Genomic DNA, 16,261 nt, shown 5'->3' with positions numbered 1-16,261 from the left:
TAATATATCTCAAACTAAGTGTTAGACAATCACATTGCTAGCAATGATTAAAGGTAATGCGTTTGAATGAAGCAATTTGAACAAAATGAAATACGCTCACCGGATAACTATTAGGTAGGCGAACCGTCCACCTAACTGCTTTCTTAGTAATTCTGTGTCGTCCCTCAGATGCTGTGAAGTCTCATCGTAGCTGGTCATGTGCCACATTCGTAGCTGGTCATGTGCCACATTTCGAAGTCATCCACGGTCTAAAATCACTTTACAAGATATTAATCATTCTTAATTATTTTCTGGATTTTGTATACTTCACAAAATTTTAAATATAGGGATATCCGATTTCTGGGGTTATATTTTTATTATTACAATATCTCCCTTCTGGAATCTTTTAATCGTAGCTCGACCTCTCAAAAACCTAGCTTTGTATCTTCTCTCCGCCTCGACCATCCTGTTTTGAATGTGTTGGTGCATTACTTCGATTTAAACGGACTGATTGTTGAATTGTAATCTAAACTGTCAAAGCATAATTGACTTGTTCGTATGTGCAAAACATCGGCAAGGATACTAAATTTTCCACATGTATTCTTATCACGTAATAAATCTGCTCCGGTTAATATATTAGTAGTCGTTTCAAAACCTGGAACTATGGAAAATTATTTCTACATTAATAACTATTTAACTATTCATTGAAATAGTAAGGTCCGATCTCAATCCACGCAAATAGTTTACGATTTGTTTTCTACTCCCAGAGATTTTATTTGCAATTGATTCTTTTATACGCACCACTGCAAACTTGCTTTTAATTTAGGGTACATTTACCAGTCGATATTGAATTGAAATTCGGCGTCATCTTCTTTTTCTCGTCGGAAACATGATTCAAACGCATGATCACGGTTAGCACAAAAGGAACTGAAATTAGTTATATTCGCAATAGATGTATTTGATCAGGATTTTGGAGTCGAGTATGCTTTCGTTTGAATTACAGCATCGTTTTTGTAGAGGCACTGCCGTGTGTTAACCAGACATGTTGCAAATATTACTGTGAAGAGTATGTCTATTGTCGTATTTAAATAAAGCAATGGCCTCAGTAGTTTGATATTAAAATCATGCAAGTTCTTATAGATCGAGTGAGTACCTCTCTACTCAAGTCTTCCCAAGGCCTCCCTACGTCATCTCATGGTATTCTTAAGGATACAGCAAGGACCTGTGGTTAGCTCAAGAGTAACACGCGATTAGTTCAGAAGTACGCTCTCCACATCTGTGGTGTAGACTTGTCTTCTCACGGTACCACAAGCCTTCCCTACAGAATCTCATGGTTCTCTTGAGAATACATCATGGACACGAGGTTAGCTCAAAGGATAATAACAAATGTTAGCTATGGTCTCACGTAATGCCTCTTGTGTAGATGTTGCAACTAACCAATCGTCTGCACACTTTCTAGCTCGCTCCTTTAAAAGACTTTAATTCTAATGTCGTAGTTACTGATTTGGTACGTATTTACAGCCGTAAAGATGCGTTTGAATCAATCCCGAACACACACACTATCACCGGGATCAAAAGATGATAAAATTAATATGATCTTGTTAGTAATTTTAATCGTATCCCTTGTTTTTTTAATAGCAAACGTTCGGTCACGCTCTGCAATATTGACATCCTTTGCATGAAAGACTGAGGAGCGTTCTTCATTACACAAGTTGTCCGGATGATTATTTTCTTGAGCTGAATCAGGATTTATAAATACACTAAGACCGGCAGTAACTGATCACAGGAGCGATCCCACTTCTGATATCGGATTTATTACAAATTCATTATTTTAAAGACAGGACGCCAGCCTCGCTGACGTCACTTATGTCACTTGTTTCAGTAAGTTCCAGATATTTTAAAATGAAACTTCAATTCTTCTAAATGTTCTTGTATTTCTCGAAGGTTCTTCATAATCACATTCTTTATGCTCCGCACTCGCTGAACTCTGCAGTTCCCCGTCGTGCGTCCAGACGTCATATTTAAACCAGAATTCAAACATAGTTCTATTCTCTTTGATTTCGTTTTACTTTTAACAATAGTAACGACGACCAATAAGGTGTTATAATAATTGGTGCCAGTTATTTTCATGTTGCATCCGTCGTTGAAGCTGCTTGCGCCGATATATATTTTTGTGTTAGTGAAAAACTTTGAATATTTAACTAGTGCTACTTAATAAGAAACCTTATGTTAACTCTCATTAAATTTATTATTATTTACAATATAAGTGTTTTGTTTGGACTATTTATGTACTTTGAACTACACCGATTTGATTCAATTGGTCCAACTGTTCAGTATTTAAACATTTAAAGATAATGTAATGGTTCCTTTTCCTTTTCAATTCTTACTCAGCATACAAGTCATGAATTTCAATAGACACAGGAACCAAACAATAATTTTGTATATTGTTTAAACAAATAAATATATAAAATATTTAAAAAAATATGTGTGAAACCTTTATGGAGGAATATAAAAAAAAACACATGAAGTTGGTATTTATTTTTGTGACAATAAAAAAAGATATTTTAAATCTGCACGTATAAAACACGATTATAATCAAGTAGCTTTTGCCCGCGACTTCGTCCGCGTGGAATAATACCTTTTGGCATAATTTGGGTTTTTCATTTTTTATTGCCTTTTCCATGGTCTATCGATTACATAACTGTGTCAACAAACATTTCACAAATCATAATGTTCCCGCCTCGCAGCTAAACGTGTCTCATGTTCTTCATCAGTTTCTTGAGATCTAACTTGTCTCTTCCATTTAGAGTCTCTCGAATATTAAGAAAGACGTGATTTCTTTCGTCTAGGCACAATGATTCTTGTCACAATATTACTTGGACTAAGAACTGCAAAGTATGATAATTTGTTGGCTGCTCCCCTGCGTTACCGGGTAGGCTACTTCCAAATTGTTATACGTAAACCACAAAACAACATCCGCAGGCATCTATTCTGATGAGTTATAATAAAATGGAAGTTTTAGCCAGTATTGAACTTTTACCGCCATCATCACGTGGAGTTACTCCCAGCTTTTGTTATTATTATTATGGTTCTTTAAACAGGTAACCGTCACAAAACGAAGGGCAGAAAAGCTTAGTATTCACGTAAACAGCTTTATTTTCATCGATTTAGCTTCAAAACTGACGGAGTTTCGTAGAAACTTACCCCCCCTTTTCACCCCCGTTAAGGCAGAATTTCTAAAAATCCTTATTGCGTCATTCGTAATTTCCAACCAAATAGCTAAATCTTATTTTAACCGAAAGAGCTCCAAAACTGACAGAATTTCATACAAACTTACCCCCCTCCCACCCTTTTTATCCCTTAAAGAGCGAATTTCCAAAAAAAAGTTAGCCTATATGTTAACGAGGACTAATAGCTATATAACAAAACAAGTTTCATCAAAATCCGTCTCGTAGTTTTTGCGTGAAAAGCGGAAAACGAACAAACAGACAGACAGACAAAAAAATTTAAAATCATATTTTTGGCTTCTATTGGCTGTATGAAGATCCCCCATATTAGTTTTTCTTTAATATCTATAATGTACAGCCATGAGGTTATTATAATTTTATTTTATGTATAGATTATACTAATTGTCATTTTATAATTTTTGCGACAAGATTTGACATTCGTTGGCCGCCACGTAGCGCGGATTCGAGTCTAATGGACCTGTTCATGTGGAGTTACCTTGAGTCTAAAATCTACGACAGAATTCCTTGGACACTTGATGAACTAAAAGAAAATATCCGGCGAGAAACATCAAGTATGTCAGGGCGGATTTGCCGTGCAGTGATAGAATAGTGTCAGAATGCCAAGAAAGAAATGGAGCACATATAGATGAAGTGATTTTTTTAAACATAATATCGTTTTAATGTAAATTGGTAAAGAATAAATACAAATTTCATATTGTACAGTTTTTTTTTTCAGTTCAAAATACTTATGGGACACCCGGTACTAATTATATATTCATCAAAAGAAAATTAGTCGTTTTAATGGCATGAATAGCTATATGTTAAAATTAAATAGAATTTTTTATTCGTGACAGCGACAGGATCCCCGCGTTTCTGACTTCAAGATCCTAACTTTTCAGGTATCAACCGAGTCTCGTGGTTTAGGAGCGGTAAGGAAATACAGTTTTCCATTTTAAAGAAAACGTAACCTTTAGGTACTTGCTCAATACTACAAGTTTCTTGCTAACAAAATTCTTAATAGTTAGTTCTTAATTCTAGAAAAGTATAGCGAAGATTGTAGCACTGTAACTTCTAACGGAGACATAATATTCAGTACGACTATGATATGACCTTTATATGGTAAATTCTGCTTTACACCTGTTGGAACTTAAATAAAACTATTAATTAACTTGTGTATTATTTACATAAATAAAGTGGGTCTTTTGAAAACAATCTTAACGATTCCACTTACGACTATTATTCATTATTACCATTAATAACTAATAAGTGAATACACGAATAGAAATACTTTCAACATAATACGTACGTGCACAGGTAACTCGGCTGATGAAGTTAATTACTTGTTAGTCGGTACTGGTTCCAATTTTATAGACATACACTTACAAACTAACAAGAACATCTTTATCATATTAGTACTAATTAGTATAGCTGAAGGTAAAATAATCTTTCAACATTTGTACGTCTTTTGCTGATCATCACGTCAAGTTGATGATGTCAATTACTTGCGTAATAATTAAGCATACTTAATGATACTTAAACTTCTTTTAAGTAACATGCTTCCGCTTTAAGGGACAGTTAATATATTTACCTATATATATATTTATTTATTAAAATATATACACAAGAATACAAACTTGTTCAAGATCAAATTTCATTGTTTGTTTGAAATTTCGTTTAACATATTTTTATAACATAAACAGATATATATTTTTTGAATTTCCACTAGATAGGGTTGACTATCATTAAACCCATTGGAAGGTGGAAATTAAGTAGTAGCTGGTGAATGCACTGTCTCAATAAAAACCTATTCAATCTTTTCTTGAAGTTTCATCCAAATTATAACTCCAAGGACACACAGACGCAGGCAAAGGATATTAGGTAAGTGTTTAAATTAGTATAATTTTATATTTTCTTTGTTATCAAGAAAAATTATTATTTTTTATATGAAAAACGTAGTCAAGGCTTGCTGCCTTCTACATAGAAGGCACTAATATTAATATTATCTTTAACAATTAAGACGTAGCCTCTTAATTACAGACGGGAGCAAAGTGATTATAAAAAATTATCGTTTATTAAAATGTTGCTTGTTTTGTATATTAAATAACAACCTTATGTGGTGGCGATATCCTGTTTGATAACATATTAAATTAAGTAAGAACGAACAGATATAAAATTATATATGTTATTGTTACTTAATTTATATAATTATTTTGAATATTGCCCTAAAATTGATTGGTTTTTTTTTTATAAAACTATATTGTAGTGCAGTTGTTTCGTTATCTATCTGCAGGTGATCTTTTCGAGATCATTTTATGTATAGCAATTGCAGATGCTCAAGGTTAGAACAACTCAATTGACAACTCTTTTTCATACACTAAATATGTCTCTGGAAAGTGGAACCACGTGTTGAAGTCAAATGATATGTAGTCATAGTATTTCTATGGCTGAAAGCTTCTCATACTACCCACATATTCATTGTATATGCTTTATATGGTAGGAAAAATATTAATTCTTTTCATTACCATGTCAGAATAGTTTACCATTCCTCTTATTTCCTTCATTAAAGATGTCTATAACTATATTTTTTTAATATTATCACACAGATTACAAACGAACATACGTTATAACTTGCAGCTTTAAGTTTAAGTTTTCTCGTACTAAACACAGATTATATATCTAAATGTATCTATTTCAATATTCTCTCAATATACAATAATATTTTAATAGATTTACATTAAAAATTATTCGTATTTTTAATTCCTCCATTCCGTTCCATTTCCTAAAAACATCCATCGTATAAAATTGATGACACACAAATAATAACCGAGAGCTACCCCGCAGACCTCCATCATAAGCTTTTAGGGGTCTTTTGTGTTGTAAGAAGCTCTCATATAACTTGTTATCAAATAAAAGAAAGGTGTGAATGTTCCCAGCGTGTACACGAGGCCCCACCTCTTAAGATGGCGTTATCCCCACCGACCCATGATCAGCCAGTAGCGGCCCAGCATCACAACCGAGTGATACCTACAGCACCCGCAACATCGGTGCCACCTATTTTACGAAACAATTAAATCGAGATCCGACGCGTTATAACGCATTCAGTTGTACTTAAACACGCTAAATATATTATGTAATTTATAAATTTTTTTAAAGTGTTAATATTTTACACAAATAATGAACTCTATAGATTATATATCTAGCACGTGTGAGAATGATACAGGGAAGTTTGATAATAATGTCAGTGTCACGAATGATTTGACGGAGGAACGTACAGAGATACGGACATTCGTGGAATCGGATTCCGATTTGGACAGTGAAAATGAAACCGTCGATGTCATCTGTGAGAACAGTGAACAAATGAATAGTATTAATTACAATACAATAGCTTACGGCTCTGTCGATAGTATTATATACAGCAGAAACTTGTACGCTAACAAAATGACGGTGAAAAAGAAACGGGTTTGTGATAGTGAACAAATTAAAATTATAAACGATTCCGCAAACAGTTTATTACAGACGAAGGGGAAAAACTTTCTGATAGACAGTATACTAGGCAACGACGAGAGTAAAACTCAAAGAAAACTCGTCAAAGACGCCGATAACCCAGAGGAGACGGGAGACGAACATAATGGTATAAAATATACAAACATATATAACATATTATTCATAATTTTTTCTCGATTAAAAAAGTTGAATTTAAATTTAGAATGTATTCTTAAAATAACATAATAACATCCATCTAGTATTTACAATTCAATGTCAACAAGGAACATATAAACCGCTGATCATTAATTAAACTATCATTTAGTATGTTATGCCATGTATTACCAAATTTTTTTCTATAATAAAAAACGTACATAGAAAATTTTTATCTAAAAACTGTTTTAATATACGTAATAAATACGTGATCTTTATCTATCACTTGATCAAATGATGAAACACTTGATCAAATGATGAAAAGCTAGATGAATGTAGACAGCTACATTCATCTAGCTTTTCATCATTTTATAATATGTATTTACATCACTTGCTCCGGTACTCGAAGATTCTGAAGACGAAAAACTAATATCTCATCAGGCCTCAGCCATATAAACTGACGACATAGTCCCTTCAGATAGCTGTGCTCCTCTAGTTATCATTGAAATACATTTCAGAAACAGCTATGACATCGTTAATTTGATTCGTTTCAAAAGGTATAAAACTTACACCACACGTAGTAACTAAACATATCCGACAACCGTACTTTATACATAATTAACAGATTAAAAAAATATGTATACCAAATATAGGTATATTTTTTTTTATCAATAATTCATGCGCGAAAAGAGATTCTACTTGACATCCGATTAAATACTTCCTTAAACAAATCCGGTCGAAATATTGACATTAATTTAGTTGAGTAATATTTTTGCCACAGTGTCATCGACCTCAACATGTCCGGACATCTCCATCAACAGTGCTGATGTCTTGGCGGGACATGCGTACGCGCATTGGCTGGCGACACAACAACCTACTTTTTATGGTAAGTATTCAAAATACACCAATAAAATATTATTTTGTAGGAAATTTAGCTGCACACGTACTATACTACGCGTCGTATTATATAATTTTGTTACGTGTAGAGACATTTTTACGATAAATATCAATTGCAACGGCGTTGTTCAGCAGAATCGCTTAGGTATATAATATCAACATTTTTGGCAAAGTATAGAAAAATATATTATTAAGTATACGAGCACGTAGTAAAAAATGTAAGTTTGTCTATCTAACGTATAAAGTAACAGTGAATATAACATAGGGATATAGAACATATTTATTTAAATAACTAGATCTTCCTCAAATCTTGCTGACTTCTACAAATCATGATAGTATAACTATAGTTATAAATAAACTTTAAATTGTTATTCTAATACAATTTGTGCTGGAAGCTTTTATACGAATGCTTTACAGAAAATGCAACAATGTTGAATATGTATGGGCACTCACTGAAAAACATTCCTATAGCACAAGTGGCAAACATTCTGACAGTGTATTTTTAATAAGAAAATATGCGAACTGACTAAATATTGATAAGATAATTTATAAAAACACGGGAATAGCTTGGATGTAAAGAAATTTTTAGGCCATTACAAATGACTGTAATATTATTACTTTTCATCACAGGCTATTCCTACAGAGCTAATGGACGTAAGTGCCCCTGAAGTGGTTAGTGACAAAATATACCAGTGGAAGCCTATTCACACTCGCCTGAACAACATTCCGTTTTCTTTTAATAAACTATGTTTAAATGAAGAAAAGTATTTATAAACAATTCATATTATCAGAAAATTGCTTAAAAATGTAAGAGTTTTTATTTTTGTGTGATATGCTTCAAATTATTACTCTTTAATATATATTGCAGTTCTCTATATGACACAATGAAGACATTGATTGTCTTCGATAGATTCTAAAAGTCGCGATTAACAAATTTTAAAAATCAATAGTGGCTGGAAAAAATATAACTAGGATCTTTTGAGGTTTAAGACTCGCGAGTATTCATTTACGTGAAACTCATCTTTTCCGATTGCTACGCGTATTTTATTATTCTTAAAAAACTACACACTCCCTACGTTTCGGTTACTTTTCAGCAACCGTGATTACGGACAGATGAGACGAGATTTTTTTTTTAATAATAAAATACGCGTAGTAATCCGAGTAATATTAGTTTCATTTAAATAACTAGAATCTTCTGTTAAAAAAAAATAATGATAATAATTAAATAAACGCCTTTATTCCATTGGACAGACCACGCCTTTATTCCATTGTTTCCTCCACACAGTACTCAAGATTATATTTCGTCCAGGAAATAAAATTTCAAATTGACAGAATATTCCACGATTCCTGTGCGAATGAAGCCATAGCATTCAAAATCAATATTATAGTGACATTCATTTTATTATAAGGCTAGTTGAAAAAGCACATCTATTAAAAAAAAATTCTCCGCTCGTCCTAACATAGCCCAATATGCTTACCATAAGCTTCAATTGTTACACTACATACGGAGCGTTAACTGTTTATCTATAATTCTTGACATTATAGTATTAACATATGTAGAAACGGGAGACGCTATGTGTATAGTTTAGGGATGCAAACTTGTGTTAAATGTTTGTTTGTTTTAAATTTTATTTAAATCTTATTTCGTGGCATAAATGAAAATAATCCCGAAAGAAGACAAATTAACTAATTACATTATTGTTGAAATATTGCATATTGCAACTTAACTATAAGTTTTAATGTACATCTAACGAACGTTAATCGATTTTTCATTTAAAATTATATATGTTAATCAAGGAATTAAAATTTGCACACTATTGGTATCATTAGGTAAGTCAACTTATAATTTACAATAAAATTTTCATATGAGATACGTAACCTGCCTATAACATATCGCTAAAAATAATCTCAAACAAATGATAATTGTTTAATGAATTAAGCAAATCATAAAAACTATCTTATTCAGCTTTATATGAATTAACTTCTTATTATATGAAAGCTCTCAACCAATTACAATATTTAAATGGAACTAAGCTTTTCGGATATTACGTCTTATTATTTCGTAACTAAACCCTTTCATGTCGTCTGTCGTGATCGCGGTTGATGTAAAGGAATCGAAGCGTCGGGAGCACATGGTTTAGCAATAATAAAAAACACGTATTATCAGGAAAAAAATTGTTTTTTTTTTTAATGAATACCCGCGAAAACCTTAGATATCACCAATTACAATATTCTTATAGTATAATACTAATATGTACACATTATTTAAGATTAAATAATTATTCAATATAGTATACTCTACTCGGTTTATTAGTGTTGAAAACGCAATATTTCATTTAATTTATTTTAAAACTTTTAATCAATAAACATAAAAAAAAAATGATCAAACAGGAAAACAATTAGATTAATATATTAGTGTTTGATATAATTGAACAATGTAATATAATTCCATAATGATATTTGGTCCAGCATCAATTTAAGATCGCATGCAACACTTCGCGTGTCCTCGTCCGGTGTTAATGTTCACACGCATCCCTTATGAATAATTGCTGTTTCGTACTATTAAGGCGTTAAATTATTGTTGCTCCATCCCTTCCGATTGGTTCCGTATCTGAATAATAGTTGAAATATCTTAGATGACTCGTAATAATTAGTTATAATTGATATTTATGCTTAACATGAATTAAATAGATCAAGTAACGCAAGAGTAGTTGTTGTGATATTGTTTTTGTTATTGATTGATGAAACAAATATATTTAAAGTCACACACTAATAAAGGCAACTAGCTAGATGGTGATTTTCAGAGGTAACAGATTCGAATGACGTTGCTGAATTTTTCTTTGTGTTCCTATTTTAATTCCTGTTTCACCACAATATTACTTTAATATAAAATACATAATAAAAGTTGAAACTTACTTACTTTCAACTAACCTCGTGAGTTACGCCAAATATCTACAATAGTAAATTAAAATGTTCGTTCTGTAGTGTTCCACGATTATATTTTAGTCTCATCGAACTTTTGACATACTTAAATTAATCTATAATATATTGCCTATTCAGGAATTATGTAAGCATAATTATATTAACAAAATGAATAAGTGTAAAGTTATAATGTATACATATTAGTGCCTGTGACTTCACCTATTTATTTCTTTTTTTAGTTTTATCTGCAAAATTACTACGACTGCTAACAAGAAAATAGATTTTTTTTTTCTCTATTTTTTGCAATTAACAAAATTTTTATCTTAGTTAAATATAAAACACGTAAATATATAGCGAAATGCGTATGCACGAGTATATAGATATTTTGAAATATTAACTTATCAATATATAATATTAATTTACGAAGAGAATCTAAATTAATTATTCGTGTTCTTCCCAAAATCTTTGATATAATTATCCATTGAGGACTGTTCTTTTTTTACTGATTATATAATATTTTTAATGACATTGTAGGACGATGTTGCCAGAATATGTTCTTCAAAACTTTCTTTTCTCAAGTTCTGATATCTTTTTTTTATTTATTTTATTATTGTAACCATAATTACGACCTTTTAACTTTTTCAATTAGTCTTCTCCATTCTTTTGCTTATTACAATCACGGTGATAGAAATGTTAACAGTTTTAAAGCTAAAATAAAAATCAAAATATATAATGAAGAATTCTTCGAGCAAGGTTCGATCATACAACCCGCTGAATTTCTTGAAATCCCGTAATCTATGTTTATATATATTTTTAATTTAAATTTTAATTCAAGTACCTACCTCAACTTTGATTTCGTTAAGAACATAATGGCATTAATTTTAACTTCTCAAACTTAAATAGAAATGTGTTCCGTAAATATCTAAGACTTATACTATTTTTAATTTGTGTATTTATTGTTACTTGATAGATTTTATTCAAAAGAAATATTTACTTTAGAAAATGTTAACAACTTTTATATGCTAACTCTTAAATTCTGATGTCAATAAAATTAGTGCCACTTGGAAGAAGCAGAACGTTTCTAACTAGTTCCTTTAGTATAAAATCTAAAAATGTAATCATAATATATAGCTTTAATAAATATGAGACAAGCTAAACTATTATTGTTCCTATGTAAAATATGGGGTTTTCCAATAGGGACGCTTGAACTTTGACAGCTGATTGCGGCCATGTTGTTTGAGTGACAGCTGTCAAATGCAGTGTGTTATATTCATTCCGTCCTCCCAAACCACCATGGCAGGTTACAGTGTCGAGCAGCACGTGCAAATCATAAAATTGTTTTATGAAAATGGGTCTTCAGTTCGAGCAACGTTCCGCGCACTTCGCCCGTTTTACGGTCGCGATGATCGTCCTGCCGAGTCGACTATCCGTCGATTGGTGGACAAATTCGAGTCAACCGGGTCAGTTAACAATCAGCCGGTTCCCGTGCGTCAACGTAACGCGAGATCTGCCGAGAATATCGCCGCTGTGCGCGACAGTGTCCTCGAAAACCCGCGGCAGTCAATTCCGCGTCGCGCACAGGAACTCGGCCTTTCGCAGACGACAACTTGGCGAATTTTGCGTTGTGACTTGAGCCTGCACCCGTACAAGATCCAGCTGACCCAAGAGCTCAAGGTTAATGACCATAGACAGCGCCGTGTGTTCGCTGACTGCGCATTAGAGCAGTTGGAAGTTGACGCCGATTTTGGCAAAAAAATCATCTTCAGCGACGAGGCGCATTTTTGGATGAATGGCTATGTCAACAAGCAAAATTGCCGTATTTGGGACGAGACCAATCCACACGAGGTTCACCAAGTGGCAATGCACCCGCAGAAAGTGACTGTTTGGTGCGGATTTTGGGCCGGAGGCGTGATTGGTCCGTATTTTTTCGAAAACGATAATGGTGTGGCCGTCACCGTCAATGGTGAGCGATACCGGTCGATGATAACCAACTTCTTTTGGCCTGAAATCGAGAATATGGATCTGGACAACATGTGGTTTCAACAGGACGGCGCTACGTGCCACACAGCACACGCTACGATGGAAGTTCTGCACGAGCAATTTCTGGACATGGTCATCTCGCGCGGAGGCGACGTGAACTGGCCACCGAGATCGTGCGATTTGACCCCGCTGGACTTTTTCTTGTGGGGTTTTCTTAAGTCGCAGGTCTATGCCAACAAGCCGCAAACCACCGATGCCCTCAAAGTCAACATACGCCACGCCATCGATCAAATACAGCCCGATTTGTGCGCCAGAGTCATCGAAAATTGGACCTTTCGTGTGCGCGCCACCAACCGAAGCCGTGGCGGTCATTTGAATGATGTCATATTCCATACATAATGGGGTCGATAGACCTTCCAAATAAAAAAAAAATTTCGCAAATATCTTTCCTACATGTATTTTTTTTTGCATTTCAAAGATCAAGCGCCCTTTATGGAAAACCCTATATTTAACGACATTTATGCAGTATCTAACGCAAACAGACGAAAAATAAACTGTCCATACTTCATATATACAGATGTATTTCCTATCAAACATTAGCAACCATCTTTTCTAAATAAAATTGCAAAGAATTAAATGTAATTTTTTATATTGAAGGATGTCTACAAACTAACATTTTCAAGGTGATACAATATATAATATTCACAACATTAGTCAACATACAGGAAGAAATCATACGTGATTCAATAAAACATGTCGCTTCAGATTTTCAATAAAACATGAGTTGTGATAATGGTTAGGTACTTAAAGTGAAAAATATCTGTCCCTTCATATAATAGGTAAAGCCAATATCGTTAACATGTCGTACCATTTAGTGGGATAAAGCTGTGGATACATTCGCCGAATTGTCGCCGGCGGAGGCTCGGTGGTCGAGACTTCGCACCGAGGTGTCAGTAAACAGCTGCCGAAGCGTTAATTACCAACAATGCTGGTGTGTGCATCCCGCCTTAACACCCTTGGAAGTATATCGTAGAGATGTTACACGATCTTTATTATGATAACAAACAGTGCTAATGCCACACTCACATTATTGCCACTAATAAAACATTATTTGGCACGGACCAATAAATATAAATATATTACGCCGGGCATGCGCTCGTTCAGCACCTTTAATATGTCCGCAAATAGCAGGATTAAACTCATAAGTGATAATCATTTTAAATTATATCAAGTGCAGGTGTTATTGCGACTTTAAGGCTATGTTTACGAAAAATTATAATGGCTATTAAAAAAATATGACCAGCATGGGTAGGTAGATTAATTTGTGTATATTTTATTTGTTGTTAATAAAATGAATGTGTGATAAAATTAAATGAATGCTTAGTCTGCCCCATGACGCAGCACGCACGCCAGTTTTCAAATTGCGCAGGCGCAACGCAAACAGCCTGATTGTGTTTATAGCCACTTAACAAGAGACTGCTACAATTCCGATTAGTACTTGAGAAAAAATTCACCGTTTATTTGTTCTGAGCGAGAGCAGCTACTTTGTAAACTGAGGCGTGTTTAATAAGTTTACTTTAGGAAATAGATATTACAATATATCTCGACAGTTAATGTGTGCCCAATCACCGATGTTATTTGCACTTAGTCGACATTTATTTGTAAATACAACATTGGCACCGTTAATAACTCATTTTTTTTAGACTCAGAGCTGCTATCAGAACGAATACATTTTTTTTAAATTTTTTTTTTACTATAAATTACCAACATAATTTAATTACTAACATTCTTCGCAGATGACAAAAATAATCGGAGGCAGAAACGTTCCGGACCAGAGAGGAAACCTCGACAAGCGTACAGCGCTAAACAACTAGAGAGACTCGAATCTGAATTTAAGTTGGACAAATATCTGAGCGTATCAAAAAGATTGGAGCTCTCCAAGGCGCTCGGACTCACTGAGGTTCAAATAAAAACGTGGTTTCAAAATCGAAGGACAAAATGGAAGAAACAACTCACATCTCGTCTCAAGATCGCCCAGCGTCAAGGATTATTTCCCGGACATATCTTCGGACACGCCCCTCAGACTTATTCACTTATAAATCCTTATACCTACAGTCCATTAAGCTGCATGTTCACCCCCGTGACGTTGCCGACGTCGCAACCATGAGACTACATTACGATATTGACGTTGTTTACACAGATCATTAAACTATTTACGAACGTGATTGCGTTATGATATGACAAAAAAAAATATGTAGACAAATCAAATTTATCACGGATGATTTGATAATTGTGTCATACGTTCTTACAAACGTGATTGCTTTATGATTTGATATAAAATTAAATATATCAACATTTTGATAACTTTAGCATACTAAATCTGTATTATCTCTCACATTTAAGACGGGCTCGTGGATGTTTGATATGTTTTGAGTCATTTACTGTTTTAATTGATGTGTTAAGTGTACATACATGCTGTAACGCGCTACTTTTCTCACTTCAAGTGGGTGGTCCAGGTGTTAAGACATTATTGGGCAATTGTTTAAATTGATAATTAATTATGCATGATGTGCTATTTAACTTGAATTTTGTTCATATTTATTTAAAGTTAAAAAGAAACTTTCTAGTCTGTAAGAGTTTTATAATTAAAATGTGTATCTAAAAATTACGAACAGTTATAAAAATTTATATTAAAGCAATAAGTATCTTATAATTTTGATAATATGTTGCTGTAAGTATTTGGCTAGTCTAGACTAAGTAGGCTATAATTCCTGATGTGTTATGAGAAATTTAAATTTTATAGCCAAGAATACAATATCACAGGTAACATTTTGTTGGGAAGTCCTTTAATAACTTGTATCCATTAAAATTTATATGCTCACAAAGAATTTCGGGTGTAGCTCGCACTCCCCCAACCTAGTCTTTTTTATTGAAAATTCGTTTTTTGTTAAAAATACATTTAATTATTAAAAATCCTAATATACTTTTGTTAATATTAAACTTGCAAACAATAATGCGTAATATTTCGCGAGAGCAACATTTCCCTTGCGTGACAAATGGTCAGGTCTAACTCCCAACTCATGTCTATGCGATTCACGTAATTAAAAGATTTCCTCTGTGTAGTTAAAAACAATTATAAATAAATATCTTCAAACCGAATATGAACTATTATTTTAACCAACCACCGAAACATATTTATAAATAGAGAATATTTTTCATAAATTTTTACAACAGGCAAGTTGCAATGAGTTTTTCTGTTTGTTTGTTTAAAATATTTTTCTGTTACAATAAATAATAGAAAAATTAAAAAAAATCAAATGACACTTGTATATGTTTTGACGGCATTATCACGAGTGTTGGACATTTCACCACGAGGTGGCGTTACGGAAGACATGTAGTGACGTCACTGATTATTATTGAATTTATATTATAGAAAAACATATATATTTTTTTAATTATATTAAGTATTAAATTTTTTTTACTTTAATTTTGTAAACTATTCTTAGGAAGACACAATTAACTTCTGTTTTAACTTTATTTAATACTTTGAACGTTATAAATATACACAAAAATGTTTAAATAATATTGAAAGGTCTCCAATCCTACAATTCAGAAATTAA

The 16,261-nt window shown here is 33.0% G+C and overlaps 1 protein-coding gene and 1 long non-coding RNA gene across 2 annotated transcripts; one reads left to right on the top strand and one right to left on the bottom strand.

The window, feature by feature from the left end:
* Positions 1 to 345: 345 nt before the first annotated feature.
* LOC133318991 (uncharacterized) lies at positions 346 to 2,144 on the bottom strand. The gene is made up of 2 exons (XR_009752707.1): positions 817 to 2,144; positions 346 to 640 (listed from the first exon to the last, which is right to left on the bottom strand). It is a non-coding gene; the product is annotated as an uncharacterized LOC133318991 (long non-coding RNA).
* A 3,881-nt stretch (positions 2,145 to 6,025) lies between these two features.
* LOC116767010 (homeobox protein engrailed-1a-like) lies at positions 6,026 to 15,790 on the top strand. Its single transcript, XM_032657153.2, has 3 exons — positions 6,026 to 6,837; positions 7,624 to 7,728; positions 14,438 to 15,790. Exons 1-3 carry the CDS (start codon positions 6,381 to 6,383, stop codon positions 14,806 to 14,808), a joined length of 933 nt encoding a protein of 310 aa, XP_032513044.2. The 5' UTR covers positions 6,026 to 6,380; the 3' UTR covers positions 14,809 to 15,790.
* The last annotated feature ends 471 nt before the right edge of the window (positions 15,791 to 16,261 follow it).

The sequence above is a fragment of the Danaus plexippus genome, chromosome 10, assembly GCF_018135715.1.
Source record: "Danaus plexippus chromosome 10, MEX_DaPlex, whole genome shotgun sequence".
NCBI lineage: Eukaryota > Metazoa > Arthropoda > Insecta > Lepidoptera > Nymphalidae > Danaus > Danaus plexippus.
This window is presented reverse-complemented; position numbering and strand designations above follow the sequence as displayed.

What these genes read in the sequence shown, in the direction of transcription:
- LOC116767010 (XM_032657153.2), top strand. Translation starts at nt 6,381, where the DNA reads ATGAACTCTATAGATTATATATCTAGCACGTGTGAGAATGATACAGGG. An exon ending in GACGGGAGACGAACATAATG is followed by an intron (nt 6,838 to 7,623) that starts GTATAAAATATA and finishes TTTTTGCCACAG; the next exon opens with TGTCATCGACCTCAACATGT. An exon ending in ACAACAACCTACTTTTTATG is followed by an intron (nt 7,729 to 14,437) that starts GTAAGTATTCAA and finishes CATTCTTCGCAG; the next exon opens with ATGACAAAAATAATCGGAGG.